Here is a 21,673-nt window from a genome sequence, read left to right as displayed (position 1 = left end):
CAGTGGATCCGCCGAAATGTGTACCCAGATGCCGCTTCGTGTACCTAGGTGCCGCTTCAGAGGCGAAATCTGCATCCTTTGCTTTGTAAGCGCCCCTAGTTCGATCGGCGTCCGTTGCAGTTGTGTTTGCGCGAAACGGCATACGTTTGCTCGAAGCTTATGTCTGTCTGCGAGTAATATCCTGCTAAAAGGCGTGACTTTTTTTTCACGTGCTTGGGAACTGCATTAAAAGAACCGTATTTCAGTAGGGTACTGCCTAGGATATAATTCGAAACAAAATACAAGACATCCATCGACCAACGCTTGTTATCCCGAACATCCGACAAACCTTTGCGTTTTGTGACGTCACGCAGCACCTACGGATGTCAGCCTGTGACACTGGCGAAATTCGGGGTGCAGTTTCGTACATAGGCTCATGAAAGGTTTAATTAGTAACGGGAGATCATATATCAAAATAAAAATGGCGTGTGTCTATATGAAAGCTCCCTCGACGTAACGAGCGCAAGAACGAAAGTACTTCCGGTTTCGACCGGACAATCCCTTTAAGTGGGCAGAAAGGTTTTGAACTCTTGAATCTTGATGGGAGTACGTGAAAGTATAACCAGAAACAGTGAACCTGGCGAGAAAAAAGTACACGTAGCGCAGTTTGAAAATGTTTATCTTGATAACGTATAGCGGCGCTTGTCGGCACCACCGGAAGTTTTCATTTTGAGTATTGGGTTAACGAGAAAACTAATCACATAAAGTTGAAAATGTTTACAGAAAAGGCTAGCAGTGACAATATGATTTTCAAATTCTAGCCAATTCCAGAAGAATCAACAAATCAAATTAGTGCCATTAAATGTTATATTGAGTATTAATTGCGGCAGATTATATGTGTCTGCGTGTTCCTGACTCCATGGGACGCTGTTTTTGTAATAAGCGCATTCGAGAGAACGCCTGCGATTATTTCTTCTTTTTTAATTCTAATGACCCGCATAGTAGGTTCTATGTTACTGTTCCAGCGTGACCTACAGAAAAAGTTCAAACGTTTTATGATGCTAAATGCATGTTTTCTTGTTGCGGAAACAATGAAACTTGTCTAGGGTCCACGGTTGCTACGCCTAAATAAATATCCTCAGATCGAATTATCAAAATATGTTCATAGCACGGTTTCGTAGGCGCCTTAAATATCTGTAGATAAGCGCAAACGTATAAGCTGACTTTATTTTATTCATTCACAATTGTACCAAAAGAAAAAAAAACAAAAAAAAAACAAGCACCTGAGTGAACCACATACTTTAAACCCCCGACGCAGTGTAGTTCTAAACAGGCGATGCTGATAAGCGAGTTTGAAACCCTCGACACGTGCACGCGGTCCCGAGAAATTGTGTCTCGGACAGGATCTCCCCGGAGACACCGGAGCGAAAGCGATCAGAAGAGAGTTCTATGAATCTATTTCCAAGGGTTAGCCTGGAAACACGTTCTATGGAGTGCTTAGCTTGACTTGGAAAATCTCCCGGAATGACTTTATCAGTGCGGAACAATACGATCGGAACGTCTGGTTGCGACACCGTGCAGGAAATTGCTCTGTGCCTAATAAAAATGACAATCAGTATTTAAAAAAAATATTTTCATTGTTGTCTCTTGTGAACATGCCGGATGTTCTGGTTTATGAGCAAAGTATCCTAGTCTATAGTGTCATTCGTTGAGTTTTCCTAGCTCTGCACTTGTTTTCTGCGCATTTAAAATATAGCTACGTTCTGGATATTTGAGGTAGCTTCAGGCTCTGAAAATGGAGCACGTTACAGTTGGAAAATATTCCTGAAAGATTATTTAAAAAAATTATTGGAAGAAAAAATTGACCAAATCCGTTCTCGAGCTCAAGTAACACAGCTCTTCAGTTTACCCGAAAGCTACTTTTACTTCGCGGTAATATGTAGATTTTCGAGAACGCTGGGCAAAGCAAAATAGTGGTCGCGTGAGTGCATTATATGCATGCTTGATGCATATGGGATTCTGAACTTAAAGGTTAGGCCCGAGTAGGTTTATCCGTCTTCCCCAGTATGAAAATCGAAGTTTACGGGTCCATTGTCATCATCATGGGCCGCGAGAACACTTTGTGAGAACTATTTCTCTGGACATAAAAATCTAAAATCACCTCTAGAGCGACATACACCACTCATCATTATATTTAATTCGCTCGTGTTGATTCAAGCTCTTTGATAAACTATGACATATTAATTGGCTTTACACTCCTTCGGCAACAATAGTTATTACTTCTAATTGAAATTGTTCTTTTGCGTTGCAAGTTAATTAATACATCTAAGCAGGACTAGCAAACTTTAAAAGTGTAGCATGGCATAAAACCAGAACATCAGGAAATAAGACCGTTAAGAACGCTAGCAGAATCTCAAATGTACATTTTCAGCAAATATATATATATATATATATTTGATGAAAATGTACATTTGAGATTCTGCTAGCGTTCTATATATGTATATATATATATATATATATATATATATATGTAAATTAAATTTTTTAAAATAGAAAAGTCAATAACACCCGAATATCGGATTTATAGCTGGCTTCAGTGTGCAACCAACGTAAATGTAGTCTAAACTCTAAAAAAAAGAAAAAAAATCCGTTTTTGAAAGGTGTTTTGACGCCGCAAGAACTCTTTTAGATCGTGACGAACGGTTTCGAATCAAGAACTATCGCCCCCTCGCGCACTAGAAAGGCAACTGAGTGAGAAAGAACTATTTCGCATCAAAAAAGGAGCTTAAAAGAACCCCTTTAAAGTTAAAAAAAAAAAAAAAAAAAATTAGGGGGTGCTTAAAAAAAAAACTTTGTTACAGTGTAAAATATGGACAAGCCGAAGAACCCCCAAGAGTTTTTTCACGACCAGACTTTTTTAGAGTGTATACATGATGCCGTATACCATTCCAAAATACGGAAATGAACACGACAAAGAAATGCAAAGAAAACAAGAAGCCCGAATGAAAATATCAGTACATTATGAAAATTGCCGACGCACGAAACCGTAACGTCAATTAAACAGCTACGTAGGTGCAGTTCCGTTGGGAAACAGGAGTTACGTAAGACAAATCCTCGTATGAAGGGATGTCTTTCCTAATTAACCTTCTGGGAATATCTCCAGTTACGTGACAGCATTACACGTCGTTGCGCTCACCACGAACAAACCTGATAGAAGGATCTGGACCCTTTGCTTTACAAAAAATACCCAAAGATCATAAATAAAAAAAAAATGCAAATTTCGATTGATTCGATCGAAATAGGTACTTGTTATGAGGAACAACAGCTGTGGGGCCTCTCTTTCTATACTGTGTCCTCATACAAATGCCAGCTAAACACAAGGATTATTTCAGGAATTCTTAGAATGCGACGAACATTTTATGCCGTTTGATTGGCTGAGAGTCAGGTTAAATACATTGTAACTTTCCCGTACCGAACGTGGAGCATATTGTTCGAGTGAAAAAAATAGTCGTTGCGCAACATTTGTATTAGATACACGGGACAACCTCTAGCGGTTTCTTATTAATATATTTATCATTTGTGAAAACGTGTCATTTACCAATCATGTAATTCAAGTAGAATAACAGTATTTAAGAAATTTTAGGTTTTTTGACACCTTAAAAAGAACGTAGGAAAATTTGATGGAACAGGAAGACAGATAAGTAATTTCTACTCTCTTTTCAGTACAAGCAACTGTCACACTTGAATGCTGTGAAACAATTTTATCAAGCGCGTGTGTATTGCACCTTCCTATATGTGATTAGACCTTAAGAAACAAAGAAAAGATGCACTGATGGCGAGATTAGAGAAGCGTAGTTACGCCAAGCTGTGACAAGTAAAGGGAAGACAAAACTGCATGCCGGTCTTAAGTAAGATTAAACAACTATAGTGTGCTCAAGAGCACACCATATTTATGCACAATTCGTAACGAGCGTTTTTTTCGTTCTGCTAGATGAATGAAGGGCCATGTTGATAGCGCGTTAGCAAACGATCTCGAACCGTATATGAACGGAAATTTTTGTGCGGTCTAAGCAGTGCACAAGATCATTAGCATCTATCATAGAGTTTGTTCATGCATTCGTGTGCAATGTTCGCCTTTGCTTAAACTTATTTTTCTTCAAAATGGTCAACATGACTGGTTGCTTTTTCTTAAAAAGATCATAAAATATTTTGTTCATTTTGTCTTACCTATGCTTTGCATAAAGTTCCATATCCAGTTCTTTTTATTATTTTTCAGCTGTTAATTAAAAAAAAATCATTTTGCAAGGTCCACATTTTTTTTTTCTCAGCCGCCTAGTTCCGCCCGAAACAGACTGACACGCACTTTATTAAAACACACAAAAGAATCCTTATCTTTTGGCGCTGCCGCTTGGGAGGATTATTCTATGGCCTCTTTGGACGCGGACGCGCATGTCCGCTGTTCGTGATTGGTTAAGCATCGAGCTAGTTGAGATGGGCCATGTTTACCAACACGGGGACCAGCGCGACCGTTTGGTGACCCGAGGGCCATCAGATAGCACGTGTTCGACTTAAGAAGGGCGATTCTTTCCAAGGTTGCGTCGCGGGCATCCTGCTCTTCGGGCCGGGCCCAACCGGTTATGACGTCGCGAACGGCGAGGAGAAAAGGAGCCGCTTCGTCTTTTTCCTCAATCTCGGGGTGTCCCTCCCCGCTGGCCAGGAGAGGCACTTACGCGATTCCGACCGAGGATGATCGCGCCGCTTCGTCGGTAGTATAATTTTATTCGTGAGCCTGATTGGACGCAACGGTGCAAAAAACAGGTGAGTATACGGACCGTGCTTTTAGAACTGAAAGAAAGGTGCTCGATCATCTCTGAAATTTAACTTGTCAGTCGATGGACGACTTCACATTTCGATTTAGATACTTCTGAGAGTGCTCTTGAGATGGTTCGAGGGGCACTTGCCGGAAGCGGGTCAACGTTATTTTTGCGTAGGGTTTCGGCCGAAACATTGCGGTGCCCTGACCTGTTTAGAGATGATCCGCGGGATAACGGTACATGAATGCGAATATTAATTCAATGGTGGTAATCAACACTTGGACCAGAATGTATTACTGGCGCGGTATTTTTTTGTGACTGGACGAATAATTTAAGGAAAAAAAGGAATATACGTATATTCTTCATATCTCGTGTCCACCTGACCCTTCTGACATTGATCTCTGTATTATGATTAGGGATTTTATTTTCTGTATATACCGAAATGACCCGATAAATGCGCGTACAATATTACTTTAAACCAGTCGGTTCGAAAAATTTTAGGACGCAATTTCGGGGAAATAGTAGGTGTTTTCTGTCTTTCTTATTCCGTTGCGGTGTTACAGACCACAATACTCTCTCAATAACACCGCAATCAAAATTTGAGATAAAACATTCCCACGCAAGGAAACTAACGAGTTGGGTTTATTCTGCTCGAGACAAACACGCACTTTCATTAACTTTTCTGCTGTGCTGTTAGCTTCTCTAGGCAATGTCTTCGCAGATTTCAACCTGCTAAAGTCAGGTTCTTGTAGGCTACATATATAAAATGGCTATTCCAGCTTAATAAAATGAGCTCAAATTGATTATGCTGCCGCTCGTCAAAAATGAATGTAATTGTGGTTTTATATCGCCTTTCATGCGTTTAGGTTTGAATTTCGATTAGTTTGACTTCGAGCAATATGGCCAAATTAAAGTAAAAAATAATAACCTTTAGAGCACCCTTTAACAGCTACATGAAGTCGCACTTTTTTTTTAGAACGAACGTCTGCGTCTGTGACGACTGTTATCTCTACAATCCAATCGCCGGTTAGACATATTGTTCTATGGCACGTTCCTGGTGATCGCACAAATATAACAAAAGTTACTATCCGGTTTTAGAGTTACTCGGTTCAGGCTAAAACGGGCAAAAAGACAAGTTTTCTCTTGCACTGTAGATTAATGTACAGTGTGATAAGTTTACTAAACGCAGTCAGCTGGAGCGAACCTTGGCAAGGTGCCAGCGGCCTTGATCACCAAGTTTTGACAACCGTCTCTTCAATTCCATACTCTCAAATGACGTCCGCGGGGCACGTAAGACATACCAGAGCGTGCGAGGCACTCACGGTTGCGCATGTACGCCACGGGGAATATACGATGGATGATACGAATAGTTATTCTTTTTTTTTCATCTACAAGCGAAGGCAAGACACGCAAACGAGTTATACTGATCCAGAACGTTTTCATGTCAGCAAGATACAAACTTTTTCTCGGTAGCTCAAAAGCAAATTGTAAAACAATAATTTTAATATGAGGTACCTTATTACATGTGCTTTACCGTTAGCCGCTGTTTCCAGCGCTATGTTGTCCCGAATATAAATATTTCATAAATATAGGGCACATATAGATTATTAATAACGCGAACATGTGCCTATATGACAAACATATAGATGTTTAATAACACTAACATGTGCCTTAAATGAAATGAAAGACGTACTGTACGCCCTGTGTCCAGTCGCCCTTTCGCCCTTATAACTCCTTTATTTAGTTGAGGGTACAAGTTCGCCTCATTAAACATGTGTGTTTTAGTTATATACGTTTCAAATGTTTCCATTTAAGACATGGTGGTTGAGGTTTTTCGCGTATTGTATCAGAGCTACATAATTGTCTCCGGTAAACCACCGTATAAACAAGGCAGCCAACCAAGCTTTCGACGCACGTCGTAGAGATGGAGGAAAATCCCCCAGAAGTCTCGTTTTGAACATGATTGGTCAACCGCAAATGACGCTCGCCCAGCGGCCTTTCTTAATCGACCCTTAATACGCCCCTATCTTTTTGTGGAGAAACTGGCTTTCGGAAGAAAAAAAAAAAGCTCGCCGAGGATGTCTGAGGAATGTATTGTACCGGTAAAAATCTAAGTATCAGAAACGTTGTTTCTTTTTTTTAGAAAGAAAAATATCGAATTTCTTTTGATTTATTTAAGGTGTGCTTTTAAGTTTTGGTGTGCAACCTTCGGTATTACTTTTCTTCTAGGTTTACAACTGAGTGACTGGAATTCGTTTGATTCATTACATGTATCGATATGCGAGCTGTAAAGTGGAATTTATGCTTGGTTCTTCTAATTTACTGCGACACTGTTACTCAAATATGGCGCTTAGTACTTACATGAATATGTTTCGATCTAGATGAGCATCGTACTGGTGTGCGTTCATGTATCATTACAGCGTGACACAAGCTTAAAAATACCAGGTTAGCGATCGTCCTGCATTGGGTTGGTGTCTACTACGAATGATACATTACGCGCCCTTTCGGATAGGCTCTGAAAATGGCAAGCAAAAAATGCAAACAAATAAACTTTTAAAGAGTAACTTTATGTAGGTTTTTGGCGAAACTAATCTAAGCCATTATCTTAACATTGTCTCAATTGTTCAGTGCATACGCAGTAATCACGTATTATTGGTAATGTGCGTTTGCCTAACGAATTATCAATACTTCCGTATTACTTTTCGGAGTTGCATCTTACGTGGTATAGATTTCATAATAATTAGCATGTCACAAAAACTTTTAAAAATATTAGAGCTGAGAGAATAATCAATTCTCCTGCAATTTAAGTTGTTAATGCATTAATTTTGAACTCATTTCTTACAAACAAAATTTGACAATTTATGAAATTGTCACGGGCATCAACATCGAGTGTATAATATTATTTGTTGGAATAACGAAGAACACTCCCTGAAATGTAAATTATTTTCAATCGACACCAACCTTGTCTGTAAAACTTATTCTGAGTCGTTCACTTTTTTTTATATCTTCAAGTCCTCACAGACCACCTGTACTCAAAGAATATAGATAAACGTATCGAAAAACTGTACTATGTGTACTTACTGCTCAGCCACATGCTAAATCATAGTCCTTCCTATTTGCATTTATGTTCCGTTTTCTACGTTGCTATCGCCTACGGTAACAATGATCACAGATCAGTAAATTACCACGCTGCTTTCTTCGAGTCCATCATCTCGTAGTTGATTCAAACGAATTTCTCGATAAACAACGTATATCTCACACTTGTCAGTTACTTGATTTTATTATGCAGTTTATGACAAACTAGCGCCAATAAAAAGGTGAATACATTTCATTCTGTCCTCTCGTCGACTTCTCCCCTCAGCCCATACACGGCATCTGAAATCATACAAATTCCAGCAATGATGTTCCCTGATTTGTGATGCGTGTATTTTGCTTTTGCCTTTACTTCTGACAGTATATAACGTAAAATTTGTAATTTTGCAATGCTTGAACAAGCATATTAACTACCACATCAAACCGCTTAACCAATTAGATAATCAACTGAAGGTAATTGATTATTTGGTTATATTTGCTTAACAAGAAAGCCGAACAGTTAGCTCTTCGTCTAAACCTGGGAGGGTCAATGTATACAAGAAGCTCTCGCGTCTTCTCTTATCGCTGTAGAGTTTGACTAAAACATGCCCGTAAATTTTTCTTTTTGCATTTGTATGTTCTGAGCTTTACAAGGGGTTTTAAAAGGGTACATTATCTGAAGGAAGGTGCCTCCGCAACTTAGGAAAACTACGCAAAAGGCCTTGAATGATATTAATAGAATAGTTCAATAAACTATATAAATTATGAAAACTGCGTAGCTATCAGTTGTTTGGAGCAGCACACTAAGTTCGTGGTGTCATAATTTTTTTATAGTTTGTTATTTGATTAAACTTTCGTGTACACAATTTATATAGGTACCCTTCAGAAATGAGACGCACTCCTATGAATAATTGTTTAAAGTCGTTTCTACGTTCAACGCGCGTATATTATAAATATATTTTTATATATTTTTATTTAAGAACGATATAAAAATAGTTGTCACATATGCAGCATTGGTTGAAAAAACGGATAATATTTTTGTATAAATTTGCAATATATGTATTTTTTTTCATTAATTATCGATGGCCATAAAGGGCTATCAACTTCACTGAAAAATAAAATAAAGTACACCGCGAAGTGTTTGTATATTGGAAGCTTTAAAATTTTGACTAATTATTACACGCAACAAGATCACCACAATTAGATCACGAACTTGGGGTGCAGGGTGTGTAACTCATGGAAGAATACATTTTTATAACATGTCCATTACATGCATCACTATTCTTCCTTCTTGTTTTATATTCATTTATGGTGTCGTAACATCTTTCAAAAAGTAATGACAGGCGCTCTTGCAAAACTATCTTCCGCATTCTAATACAATCAAACGTGTGTACTTATTTTTAATAATGATACATTATAGGCGTAACGCTATGAAAACTGAGGTTTAGGACCTTTTTATGATTTTGGTATGAAATATAATAATAACTATTTTATATAAAAAGGCGTACATGACAGTGACAAGTGAATGTATCAAATTGCATTACCACCATTTTAGTTTTATATTGGATCAGCATCTTACAAGTTAGTTCTATCTTTTATTATTTTTGTTAACAGTATATGATGGCGTTCTAATTTGTTTGCCGTTTAATCTAATGAAAATGGCAGTTCGAGGTTTGGTTAAATTCTCTAAACAATAACCATAAGCAGATATTTAAACAATCAATGGTCATTTTAGGTACTTACTCTGACGATAGGTTAAACGGGTGGGTAAACAAAACAACAATGAGAAAGTTCAATGAACTATATGCAAAGAGAAAGTCCAAAACGAAATTTTAGCTGGCAAAGATCTTGTATACTGTTTACTCTTTGTCACTCGGCTGCGAAATTTGCTGGGTCAAAAACAATGTATGTCTTCCCCCATTTATATTAAATAATATCCAACAGTTGGAACACAATTTATCTTCATTCACATTAAATGATCCCACAGTCAACGTTTGAAATACCACGACTACCTTGGTAAATTGAAATATCCCAAAACAGTCAAACTAGAATTGATAATTTTGTCGGCGTCGAAATTGGTTTTATGTGGAATAACTGTAGTTATGACTGAGTGACAGTTTCAAAACGAGCCTCACGTCTCAACATGTGTATCTGATGACGCCAAACAGGGCCTAGTAACAGTTAGTTAAGCAATACAAATATAAATGTACATATTTTTATCTTGGCTGGCACTAAGGCATCAATAATGAAGTAGCAAAACAAATAAGCTATTATTCGTTCATTATATGGATAATTCCCTTGATATCTGCCATATTTGTTAGTTATTAACTTAACATATAAACGCGAGTGCGAAACAGACTATGCAGGAGTTGTTTAAGCCTTGACATTTTGGGCTGGTGTGCACTGTGTTCTAATAAATGTGAAAAAATCGCGGAGTCCTAATTTATTTTCAGGTCAATTTTTTATAATTTCAACATCAATAGAGTTGCCTATTTTAACATACTTTGTATTCTACACAATTCACATGAACACTAGAACACTAGAAGTTATTCTTGCCTCTGATACATAGTACTCGTGTTGCTAGTGAACATGAATGAACTATAGACTGAAGAAAGTTTCTGCTAACGCGTTAACCTGACACTCTGGACCGGAGAAAATTTCTTTGCTTTCTGTCACGCAGTTTCTCAATTTCTACTGGACTTTCCACAACCCATATACGGCCACAGCAGAGAGTTCACCACCTTCAGGATACACTTGAAATCAATGTCACAACAAAGAAGTACCAGACGCGCTAATGACGCGTAGTGACGTGGACCATTTGTAGTACTTGGGACCCTTCAGACCTGTAGGAAAGATTGTTCAAATGGTCTTAATGTTCTTGAGATGGTCGACGTCTACGGAGGTTCTTCTCAGCGCCGTATAGACGCCTTTCTGTGTTGTTTTGATTGCACCTCCTTCGATGCGAGCCACGTAGAAGCTGCACAAAAACCGGTTGTATCCTTGTTGCGCCACTGTTGTCGCCTTGTCTGTATGAAGTCGTGTATTTTGAAAAGATGCGCCGACGGACAACTCCCCGAATGTCTGCCAGTCCTCATGTTTCTGGACAAAAATCCTGGGTTCTTTGACAACTGATGTAGTTAGGAGTACACAGACAAACAAAAGAATTATTTGCAAAGTGCGAAGCTGTATAAAGATGTTCGCCTACCTAGAATCTAGACTACAAATTACCCTTATTTACAGTCCTTGTGCATCTCTGAGTGTTCGTAAAAACGGTTGGTCAATGTGGGACAGCACAGAAGGCGATACATTTGTGTACGACAATAACACGTCGAATAAAAAGGTGGCATCCTTCTAAACTTTTAGAAAAATACTTATTTTTGCTAGAAACTTCTAATAAAAAAAACATTCACTGTATAAATTTAATTTGCACTAATATTTGTAAAATTACGGCAATTCCAACTTATTTGGCCAGTTTCCTTCGCATTTTTCGATTTATTACTGCTAGGTGACGTAATCTAATATTCAATTAAGATTAAATACTAGCGTTCTGAAGTATATTTGTATTTCCGCAAAACATTAGGTCGCTCAGAAATAAAGTTGCACGAACTGATATTTTACCTGTATCCAATGTCACAATTACGTGGAGAAAATAACTTAGTCATTAGTATAACCATTCAAGGTGTGCCTACATCAAAATGCAAGACGTCACAACTTCGTCAATGCCGAGGCAAGGAGCGGATTATATATAAAATATCATTATTCGTCACAGCTTTGCAAATCACAGTTTGACTATATATTTTTACTTGTTAATTTTAAAACCTCGAATCACCCGCTCTCTCAGATTGCTAAATTTGGGGCACCTATTTATGTCATTCACACCTCGTTTGTCTAAATGACGCTAGAGTGAGCAAACAAATATTATATACTTTCTAGAAAACCGCGCAAACAATTTATTGGTTGCTTTATTGAACATAAACCATTTATTGAGTCCACCTTGAAAAATAACAGTTGGCGTGTCAATGTCAGCCTATAAATACTGGTAGCCTGGTATGGTTTTAACTAATGGTTCCCTTAATAACTTATTTTGTACGTGACAAACCTTAAACACTCGGATTGGGCATAAATAGAATTATTTTAATATATGAGAATATATATTAATCAATTCAGAGCTTTAATTAGAGGTAAAACTTGGACATGCAAATGACACAATCAAAAGACATTTACGCAGTAGTGCAACTTGTTAGTCTCTCCTATCATTTTACTTTTTATCAATGTTTGTGCATTCACATTCGTTTCCAGGAAGTCATGTTGTTTTCTCAAGACATATTTATAATTATTTTTGTAATCGCAACGCTTCACTCAACGTACCAAGTAGCTGCAACCAATGAAACATATTCAGGTAAGTGAAACGCAACTATTTACAGAACGTTCACCAATCTGGCATTTTAGTTAGCTTAAATATACATAAAGATGTTCACGAAAGGTAATCGTTATCCTCACTTTATTTCCCAGTCAAGATCAGATGCTCATGCGAAAGAAAACTTATGTTGAGGTCCGCTGGTCGCAAAGAAAGCTTTCCCCTTCCCTCTCCATCAGCACAACAGAACTGATTCAACTGAAAATTGGTAAACTATGTCAAAGACTAAATTATTCATTTTTTAAAAATAAAAAGCGTCAATGCACAAAACTTTGCAATTTTATATCGAGAAAATATTAAATTTCAGCCTCACGATGCCTAATTTTATATACCGTATTTACTCGAGTAATAGCCGCACTGTTTATGAACAAAGCCCTTGCGTCTACTTTCCCGCAAAAAAACGTTTGCAGCCAATCATTGCGTTGCGCATAAATAGCATAGCGAATCAGCAGATCGAAAACACGATTCTCCAAACAAATGCAATCTTCACAGATGGGATCTTCGCGCGAAGAGGTTGTCTTTGACCTGTAAACAGCTGGAATCATGCTGTCGGTCGCAGTGATTGCCGATCTGCGTGCTCCGAGGAAAAACAAACCTTCAGGTTTTCTTCATAAACAGTGCGGCTATTACTAGAGTAAATACGGTGAATGATTTGCATAATTTGTGCTAGCTTTCTGTTGCCAAGTGAGCTTGTCCGTATTGCAGAACTTGATTTATTGTACAGGATTTCAGGGTACTCTGCCCAGAAAGAATTCAGTCTTTCATTTTATTGGCTAATTATTCAACCAGTCTCGGTACTACCGACCCCACCACATCACAAATCAAGTTGTCCAATCGATTGATCAAACGTATGTGAAAGCCACTGTCTACCAATTATCATTGATGGCATAAAAAAACATCTTCTTGCTAACCATTTCAGCGCAACATGCACTGCAAGCATCCCAGTCTTCTAAGACGCACACGTTACCCTCAGCGCCATCGCCAACGCTGACTGCACAGTCCCTTCCCCCCAGCGAAGCCCTGGGCGAGCTTCCACCCTCTACAGAACCGCGCAAGCACAGTGAGTGGCATGTCCCACTCCTAACAACTCAACGCACACTAACCCCCGAGACCAACGTTCGTAGGAAAAGAGGCTTTCTCGAGAGCGTGTGGTCTCAGTACCAGACGAGTAGCGGCAGTTTCCAAGAGCAATGGTACCAAGACGGTTCGGGACAGTGGGTACAAAGATATGGCCAACAAGAGGGACATCTTCGAACACACCAGATTGGTCAGCAAGGTCCACCTCTTGGCGAGTGGGTCGACAAGGTCGGTGTGGTTCCCGCTGTGTCTCCAGAACACCTGAGAAAACTGGCTATTGCGTCGCTGCAAGCTGAAGCAGCTAAACTACGTCCTCCAGGACTTCCCCTGGTCCCTGGAATCGAGACCAGCCCGGAACAGCAAGTACTGAACGGCGAAGGGCCTCCGCCTGCCACAACCACCACAAAAGCTCCTTTGGTCGTGCCATCGTTCACAGGACTTAGTCCAGAAACCCTTAGACCTCCAAGGTCTCACAAACCTTTACCGGTTCAGGATGAAAATTTAGAGAACGAAGCCGTCCCGGATTCCCCAATCCAGCAGGACGCTTCTGTTAAGGAGGAAAGTACGTGGTTTTGTTTTTTGAAGCTCCGCTGGGATCATCGCTTCTACCGCTGTCGCATTCCCTGCTGTCGCTGCTTCAGCGTTCGTCAAGCGCTCTGATTGGTTCGCCTGTCCACGCTGGGCTATTAGGGCACTGCTCGTCGTTGGCACGGTTACGCTTCAGCTGCTTCATGTGGAAAGACATCGCTTGGGGTCGTAGTGTTCTGCTGTTTGACGTCTGGTGCCATGTAGTGTCCGTGGTTTGGTTCTCTTGTGCTTTCTGCTTTGGTCCTCGTTCATTTGTTTCTTTCTTCGACGCAATAGCTGATTATATCAATATGAAACTAAATTTGATGTACAAATAACTTGCCTATAAGTGAGGTAACTCAGGCTTCAAATATGAGGAACTTGTTCATCTACCTCTAGATTTTTTTTTCATAATTAATGTCGTGAATGAGTCAATCTCCTTGCCAAAATGCCAACTGCTTTCTTGAGGCTGACCAGATTCCTTGTTCATAAACAAAATTTAATTGGCTTTACTCATGGGCAATATTCTTTAAATTGAACACTTTTCATGTCAAATTAAAAATAAATAAAAGAACAATATAATGTTGGCGCGCGAAGTGCTCCGGAAGGACAAACAATATTAGCGGTTTCAGTACATTTGACTTCAGCCTTTTTTAACATCAGTAGCGTCTGCAACCCTTACTGAGCTTCATGAATATAGTCGTGAGATCTTTGAGCATACTCACACGACACTTACAGTTATCTGTAGCATAACATTTTAACTGACGATGGCTTCGCTGCTCACTACTAGGTAAATAGTAGCAGTGCTTCACAATTTCCCTGCGTTCCAGCTTCGCCTACCAAACGGCTAACTCCTCTGTTAAGATGACGAACTTCAATGTTTTTATGGTGCAAGTGAAACTACATCTGTATGTGTTTCACTAGTGCTAGGGAACAAATTCACTAAACATTAATATGTTGCTACCCGAAGAGGAGTCAAGTTGCGGCCTCACTAAGAACAAAGACATAAAAAAGAATTACGTGCGCGCCCCTTCTCACGAAAGAATATAAAAAGTCGTAAACTTTATTCAACAAAATTTCAGTGCAAACGTATTGAAAGAAGGATAATCAATGAGACCGTTATATTATTTAGATTGCTTCCCTTTTTCGCGGAAAAATGCAGTCATGCAACTGTCTCCACCGGGGCCAGAAAACTACGACGAACGTTATATATTACTAAGTACGTGCCGCTATCGCACGAAGCTAGAACATCAATGCCTCCAATTATTGTTATAAAAACTTAAAACCATAGTTTATAATAAAACATTTGTAGAAACTTACAACGGGCCACTTATCGGCAGCTAAGAACTGGTACACTTCAACGACTGCATAAATCTCCCCCAGCTGCCTCAATCTTCCTTTGTTGATAGCAGATATTTACGAGCCAAATTAATAGAAAACATTTCTTTCCTTTCTGAATTACAGTCTCCCAACCCTTCCAGCATCCACCTCTTTGTATACCTTGAGTAGTGTAAAGAAAATAAGCAGTTTATTATCCCTTTATATTCTCTCAACGTTATTGTGCATGTCCTTGCAGGATTACCCAGGAGACCTCCGTGGCATCCCGGTGAGGACATCTACTTAGTCGCTCTCAACTGATAAGCGATAACAAGCCGCGGTAGGACCTCATATTAAGAGGTTCAACAGCGCTGCAGTACTATTTCAATATTTCAAACGCCTTCGCAAGGTACCCGTCTAAAATTAGAAAGAAAAAAAAAACTTTGCTTTAGTCAGGCTGAGACATCATGTAGAGAGAAACATGTTAGACCGCGGTATCAAATATTTGCGATGCAAGGACGCTTGGATATCTTTTGTAGTGTGACAAACAATATAAACATTAGGCTCCCTAGCAGCTCCATAACATACCCCCTCACTGCCTGATGTCCTGTCTTCAAGGGGAATGGGATACAGAATCGGGGGTGGTTAAGTCGCAGAACGACGCAACATTGGCAGATAACAAACACTTCTTTTCTTCGTCGATTCAATCCTGATGATTTTTTTATCACCTCCCAACACCCAAGTTAGTACTAAGTGCTTGAGTTTAGAAAATATCCTCTAAACTGCCCTGTATATGTCCTTACAGGGCCGCCATGGAGACCTCCGGGGCCTCCCGGTGAGGATGCTAACTTGAACTATTTTAGGCATGAATGCATTCTAGCAAATACTAATTTGTAAACAAGAAGCCAGGCGGAAGGTCCGGGTATCTCAATTGTACCATTCATAATACCATGCGTGTGGACTGCGAAAAAACCCTACGAAGGTGTGCCATTATTGCAGACGGTAACTTGATTTGCCATCAATATTACGCATTAAATATATAACATCTATACAATGAACATGTTGATTAACGACAACTAACTTCACTAACCTAATTATTAAGATGTTATTAAACAAAACACAAACAATCAACCCCCGTCACATGTCCTTTCAGGACGGCCCAGAAGACGACCACGGCACCGTGGTGAGGAAATCGACTTGGTCGACCTTTAAAAAAAAAAAAAAGATAGATAAATCTTAAAGGGACAATGAAGGCAATTTCGGACATTTTTTTGGCGATTGAACTGGGTTCCCGGCACGCCTCAGGCCACGATGCCCAAATTTCAGCCGAAACCGGCGCTTGTGTGCCGCGCAAATCAATTAAACAGTCGCGGTAATAATCGTACCGGGATCGATCGAGGCGACGCCCCGAGCATTGCGGGAGAAACCAGCAGAAGCGGAGGTCACGTGACCCTGCGGGGCCTGGAAGCGTGACGTCACAAGAGACGTGTCAGCGATTGGTCGAAACGAGAAACGTGCCCTCGGTCACGCTTTGGTTCGTGGTTTTTATGAACACTGTTCTAATTCCACTTGAATAACCATGAAAACTATAAATCGAACCGAAAATGATAACTAAACCGTAAACAAAACACCATATTTATTTTTCTCTTTGCTACACTGCACGCGAAACGGGCAACGAGCAACTATGGGAAAACAAAATATACAAAATGAAGAACACAGCGCGAAGCACGCGGGAGTTTTTTTGGTTCTGGTTTCAGATGTCGGTGCCATGTTTACTTTAGGAACACGGCACTCGAGGGATTCTGCAAAGCGGTAGTCATGCCAAATTTGTGCGCAGTTGAAGGATCTTCAAACGGTCGACTGAAGACCCGTGATCGTTCGGGCGACGCTAATTTTTACCTACTCCCAAGCGATGAAGCATTGCGAAGTCTCTGGTTGAACAGCGTTGTCTTGCGCAGAGGTCTCGGCGATGGCGTCAGAATTTGTTCGCTACGTTTTCGATCAGGAGACTTTGAACAGAACCTTCAGGTTAGCCGGAGTCTGGGCGTAGGTGTGAGGCGAATCACTCTGGGTCGGCGGCAATTCTAGGGCGTCCTCGTAAAGAGGCATCCAGAGTTCCGTGTCCTTAGGAGCATCTCCCGTTCTGTTGGTGTCAGGTAACTGAACGGGAGCCCGAATTCGCTCGCGAGAGCGGCATTGCCGTCCATGTTGGTCCGACGAAACGACCGCGCCACCGCGCTGCTATAGCCCACCGCGGTAACCAGTCTCGACGCACTAAATGCTGCCGGTACCGACAATTCACATGTGACGTCACTCCATACGTCACCTCCGTTTTCGGAGGCCCAAAAACAAGAAACGCAGATAGTTCAGTTTCGGTTTCTTCAGTTCTTTCGTAGGAACAGAAATATGCGTCACAAATGCCTATCAAAAATTGGGCAGTATGCCAGGTTCCCAAGAAGCCTAAAAACACCATTTAAAAAAAAATAATTAAAATCGCCTTCATTGTTCCTTTAAAAAGAATACACGAAAAAAGGCGCAAGACATTAAAAAAAACGACTGCACTCGTTTGATGTATACGTCGCTTGATCACGAAATACAAAGTTCTTGAACAACCGTGGATAACTTTTTGCTATCAGAATCGCCTCAGCATGCCAGAAAATCTCATGCGTATGTTCCAGCTTAAAAAAGATAAGTACTCTCTGACGCTATTTTATAACCCCGTTCTGCGTCTCGTAACCCTAGTTTTGACCACTGACGTGCACATATAACACTTCACAATTAACGTTCACATACAAAAAGGAACTAAAACATCTGCACGTGTCCTTACAGGACCACCTCGAAGACCACCGTGGCCGCCCGGTGAGGTTCCAAATTTCGTGGCTTTTCGAACACTTCATGGAGTGAGAATGCATGACGCGATATCAAAATAAAGGCAATATGTTAATTTTATTCGTCCTAAAAAGTTTATAAACGACATCAGTAATGCCGCATAAACAAGTTTGAGGGGGGCCGGTGGCGGGTGGGCTAGCGCACACTAGCTCGGTGTTCGTGGAGCGAAAGCTCGCGCTGCAGAATCCAGGGATCCTGGGTTGAATCCCCACCCCTGCCTGTTTCCATCTGGATGAGCATCGCACCGGCGTGCGGTCGTGTATCACTACTGCATGATGCACGTTAAAGACCTCAGGCTAACAGTCGTACTGCACTGGCCCAATTACAGTGGATAACAATTGTCGCAATGTTCTGGCAGACTAAACTCCCGCTGTATAAACGACTAACGACTATTTCTTTACCATGTTTGAAGTGTAAGATTTGCGTACTGCATATATCGAAAGGGTGAATTGCAAGAGGATGCCGTCCTGTAATCAAATTAAGAGAAAGGGTATGCGTTCGTTCGACCTGCCGATTCATAATATATGAGGTGTGAGGCTATCATATCAGATGCACACCTCATAACATTTCCTTTTATTAAATATATTACGCAGTGTTTAAAAAAAAAGTATGCTCAAGATCTGCACATATCCTTTCAGGGCCGCCTAGGGGACCGCCATGGCACCCGGGTAAGGGCATAAAGTCAGTAGCTCACGGTACCATAAAATCATAAAATCTGAATTTCAGACGCACACCTTATATTCATTTTGTTCTTAAAGAAAATATTATGGAATTTACGATCGAGGGTGCTCAAAGCTCTGCTCGTATCCTTTCAGGGCCCCCTGGGCCTGGGCGACCACCGTGGCACCCGGGTAAGGGCATAAGGTCAGGCGCTTGCGGCACCTTCTAATTTAAAGCTTAAGCCTTTAGGATATCAGATACAACCTTATACTTACACCTGTCATTAGGGAAAATATTACGGAATTCATGAAGGAGTATGCTCAAAGATCTGCACATATCCTTTCAGGACCGCCCAGGGGACCACCTTGGCTCCCGGGTGAGGGTATAAAATCAGACAACGCTTTCACGGCTATAAGTCAAAATCAAGACGCACTGAGGATGACGTGGTAGAAATATCCTCTTCAACGAGCCGTGTGTGCCCGTCTTTGCAGGATTTCCTCGGGACCCTCCGTTTCTTCAAGATGACGGCGGGTTCATCCCTCCCGGCCATGGTGGCGTTCCTCCAGGGCATGCCAAGAGGGGTGGAGGTGGTGGCGGCAAGCATAGAAAAGGAGGTCGTGGGAGGGGGAGGGGTCGTGGTGGAGGCCACGGAGGGGGACGGGGCGGAGGGCGTGGAGGGGGACACGGAGGTGGACACGGAGGGGGACACGGAGGGGGACCCCGAGGTGGGCACGGAGGTGGAGGCGGGGACAGGTGGGGAGGCGACTACGACGATTACGACGGGGGGCCACAAAGGCCAAACCGACCCTACCCCGAAGAGGTAGACCCCCATTCTGGATTCGAAAGGCCGCGTCCAGACAGGCCTGGGGGTCCGCCACCTAAGGACCGCTTCCCGCAGGACGGATATCCTCCCGACGATGGCCTACCTTCTCAAGAAGAAGGAAGACCCCGCCAAAGACCTCGGCCAAATCGGCCCCCGCCACCCCCTGAGGATTATCCGAATGCTCAACCTCAACCCCAGCCGCAGCAGCCGCCTCAGCCGCAGCCGCAGCCCAACCCGCCTCAACCTACGCGGCCAGTTCAACCGCCAGTAGGGGATGTCTCCGGACCGGTACCCATAGATGTTGGTCCTGAAGATGGGGACCCTAACAACCTGAGGGCATTGCAGCCACGTAAGTACATTCTATCGAATGGGTGAATAGCCTTAGTCCCCGGAGAGTTATGGAACCCGAATGTAAGCATGCTTACCACTAGGCAGGTATTTTCATAGTGCACAGAAATATGCCCTTATCACCCGGGTACTTTATGTTGGATTGATCGTATGCAAAGTGGTTTCTGTTGCTTGCTCGCTGGGCAAGCTTTTCACGTGACGTAGCGCGTGGTTTCAACCTTGTTTTAATTTATATGATAACTTAAAATTAGACTAATATAAACATAATAAGAATTAATATACGTGACATTGCTCACAGAACCAATTATTCGATATGGCGTTTCTGCGGGATCATATTTACAACAAAAACATTGAGTACCTATTTCATTTGAGTGTCAGGTATTTATGATTTGTATGTAACATAACGCTAGGAAGGGGGTATTCGCGTCATGCTGCTTGCAGTCCAGTATGGAACATGGCTTGCCTTGGTGTGGGTTTGAACGTGTAAATTTTCAGTAACATGCCTATTGACCAGGGCGATTATACTGAATTCGCTAAGAAGGGTGTGCCGGCGACATCAGGATAGTCTCCAAAGATCACGATGGGATGCATTGTGGCTAAAGCTCACGGTTGTTGTTAAGTGAGCGAACTGTAACCGAAATAATCGGTTAACTGTAGGTGAAATGTTTTAGCTTGAAGGGCTTTCTTGTCGGCGAGATAAGTTTGCTTCTAAGGACACAAAATTAAAACACTAAAATCCTCCAAAATTGCTCGCAAAATCTAACGATAAAAGGTAGGGTTGCTTTCTTTCCTTTAGCCGTTTAGTCAAAAAAAAAAAAAAAGAAGTTCTCATTGGCCAGGTAAAATATTTGGCATTACGTTATAGCGTTTGGTTCCCGCATAAAAAGATGTCAACAGTATGGCACGAATCAGGCCGCAAAAGTACTGTTTGTCCGAACTCAAACAGCCAAGAAATCCTAACGAGCTTTCTGACAAGAAGTGGACGCATCACTGGGGCTGAGGGCCCCTCGTTCGCTCGCGTGGAACACCGACGTAACAGTAAAAGTGGTCTCCATAGCAGAAACCGTCGCTCTCCTCTTTTTTTTTTTCCGCGAGTGATTTTTGCAGTTAAGTGCGCTGCAATTTATTATGCTTTTTCTTTATTTGAAAACACAACAATTTCGGTCACTGAGAGCTTAAGAAACATGAGGCGGCGGCAAGTCTCAGGCAGCTTATCATCACTCCGAAGCCAAGTGAGATTGAGGCATTAGCCAATAATAAGGTAGAAAAACAATTTACAAAGCAAGAAGTGCCAACATAATAACCACGCCCTGCGTCTCTTAGCATGTCAGGGACCATAGAAGTTACTTCTACCACGAGCATGGTGGTCACCGGAGTTTGACGTCATCTCGTGCCGGAACTGCAACCCTCGCTGGGAAAAGAATGTATATATGTGAGTTTACTTAACTGCGGAACACGTCATAGCCAATCACGGCGAATAACAAAAAAATCCCAGCGGATTTAGAAAAAAAAAAAAAAGCTCAAAATACAATTACAGACAACAACAAAAATATAATGGGCCCCGGTTAACGAGCATGACATTTCGCTTGCTCACTGTTCTTGTGCACATTGCATTTTTCTTTTGTGTCTAATTGCAATTTTAAGCTTCGCCATTTGCTGGGATCCTTCTGTTGCTAGTCATGACAAGCTGTCTTTGTGTTCTCTAGAAAA

General features: G+C 41.3%; 1 protein-coding gene across 1 annotated transcript in view; it reads left to right on the top strand.

Annotated features, from left to right (window-relative positions):
* The window catches only part of LOC8024054 (plasminogen), a 46,036-nt gene that overhangs the window by 15,230 nt on the left and 9,133 nt on the right, over positions 1-21,673 (top strand). Inside the window, exons 2-4 of the mRNA XM_042290141.1 lie at positions 13,407-13,921; positions 19,314-19,612; positions 19,838-19,964. Of these exons, the coding sequence (XP_042146075.1) occupies positions 13,407-13,921; positions 19,314-19,612; positions 19,838-19,964 (941 nt within the window). The remainder of the gene's footprint in view (positions 1-13,406; positions 13,922-19,313; positions 19,613-19,837; positions 19,965-21,673) is intronic.

This window comes from Ixodes scapularis, unplaced genomic scaffold (genome assembly GCF_016920785.2).
Source record: "Ixodes scapularis isolate PalLabHiFi unplaced genomic scaffold, ASM1692078v2 PGA_scaffold1__304_contigs__length_218370807, whole genome shotgun sequence".
NCBI lineage: Eukaryota > Metazoa > Arthropoda > Arachnida > Ixodida > Ixodidae > Ixodes > Ixodes scapularis.
This window is presented reverse-complemented; position numbering and strand designations above follow the sequence as displayed.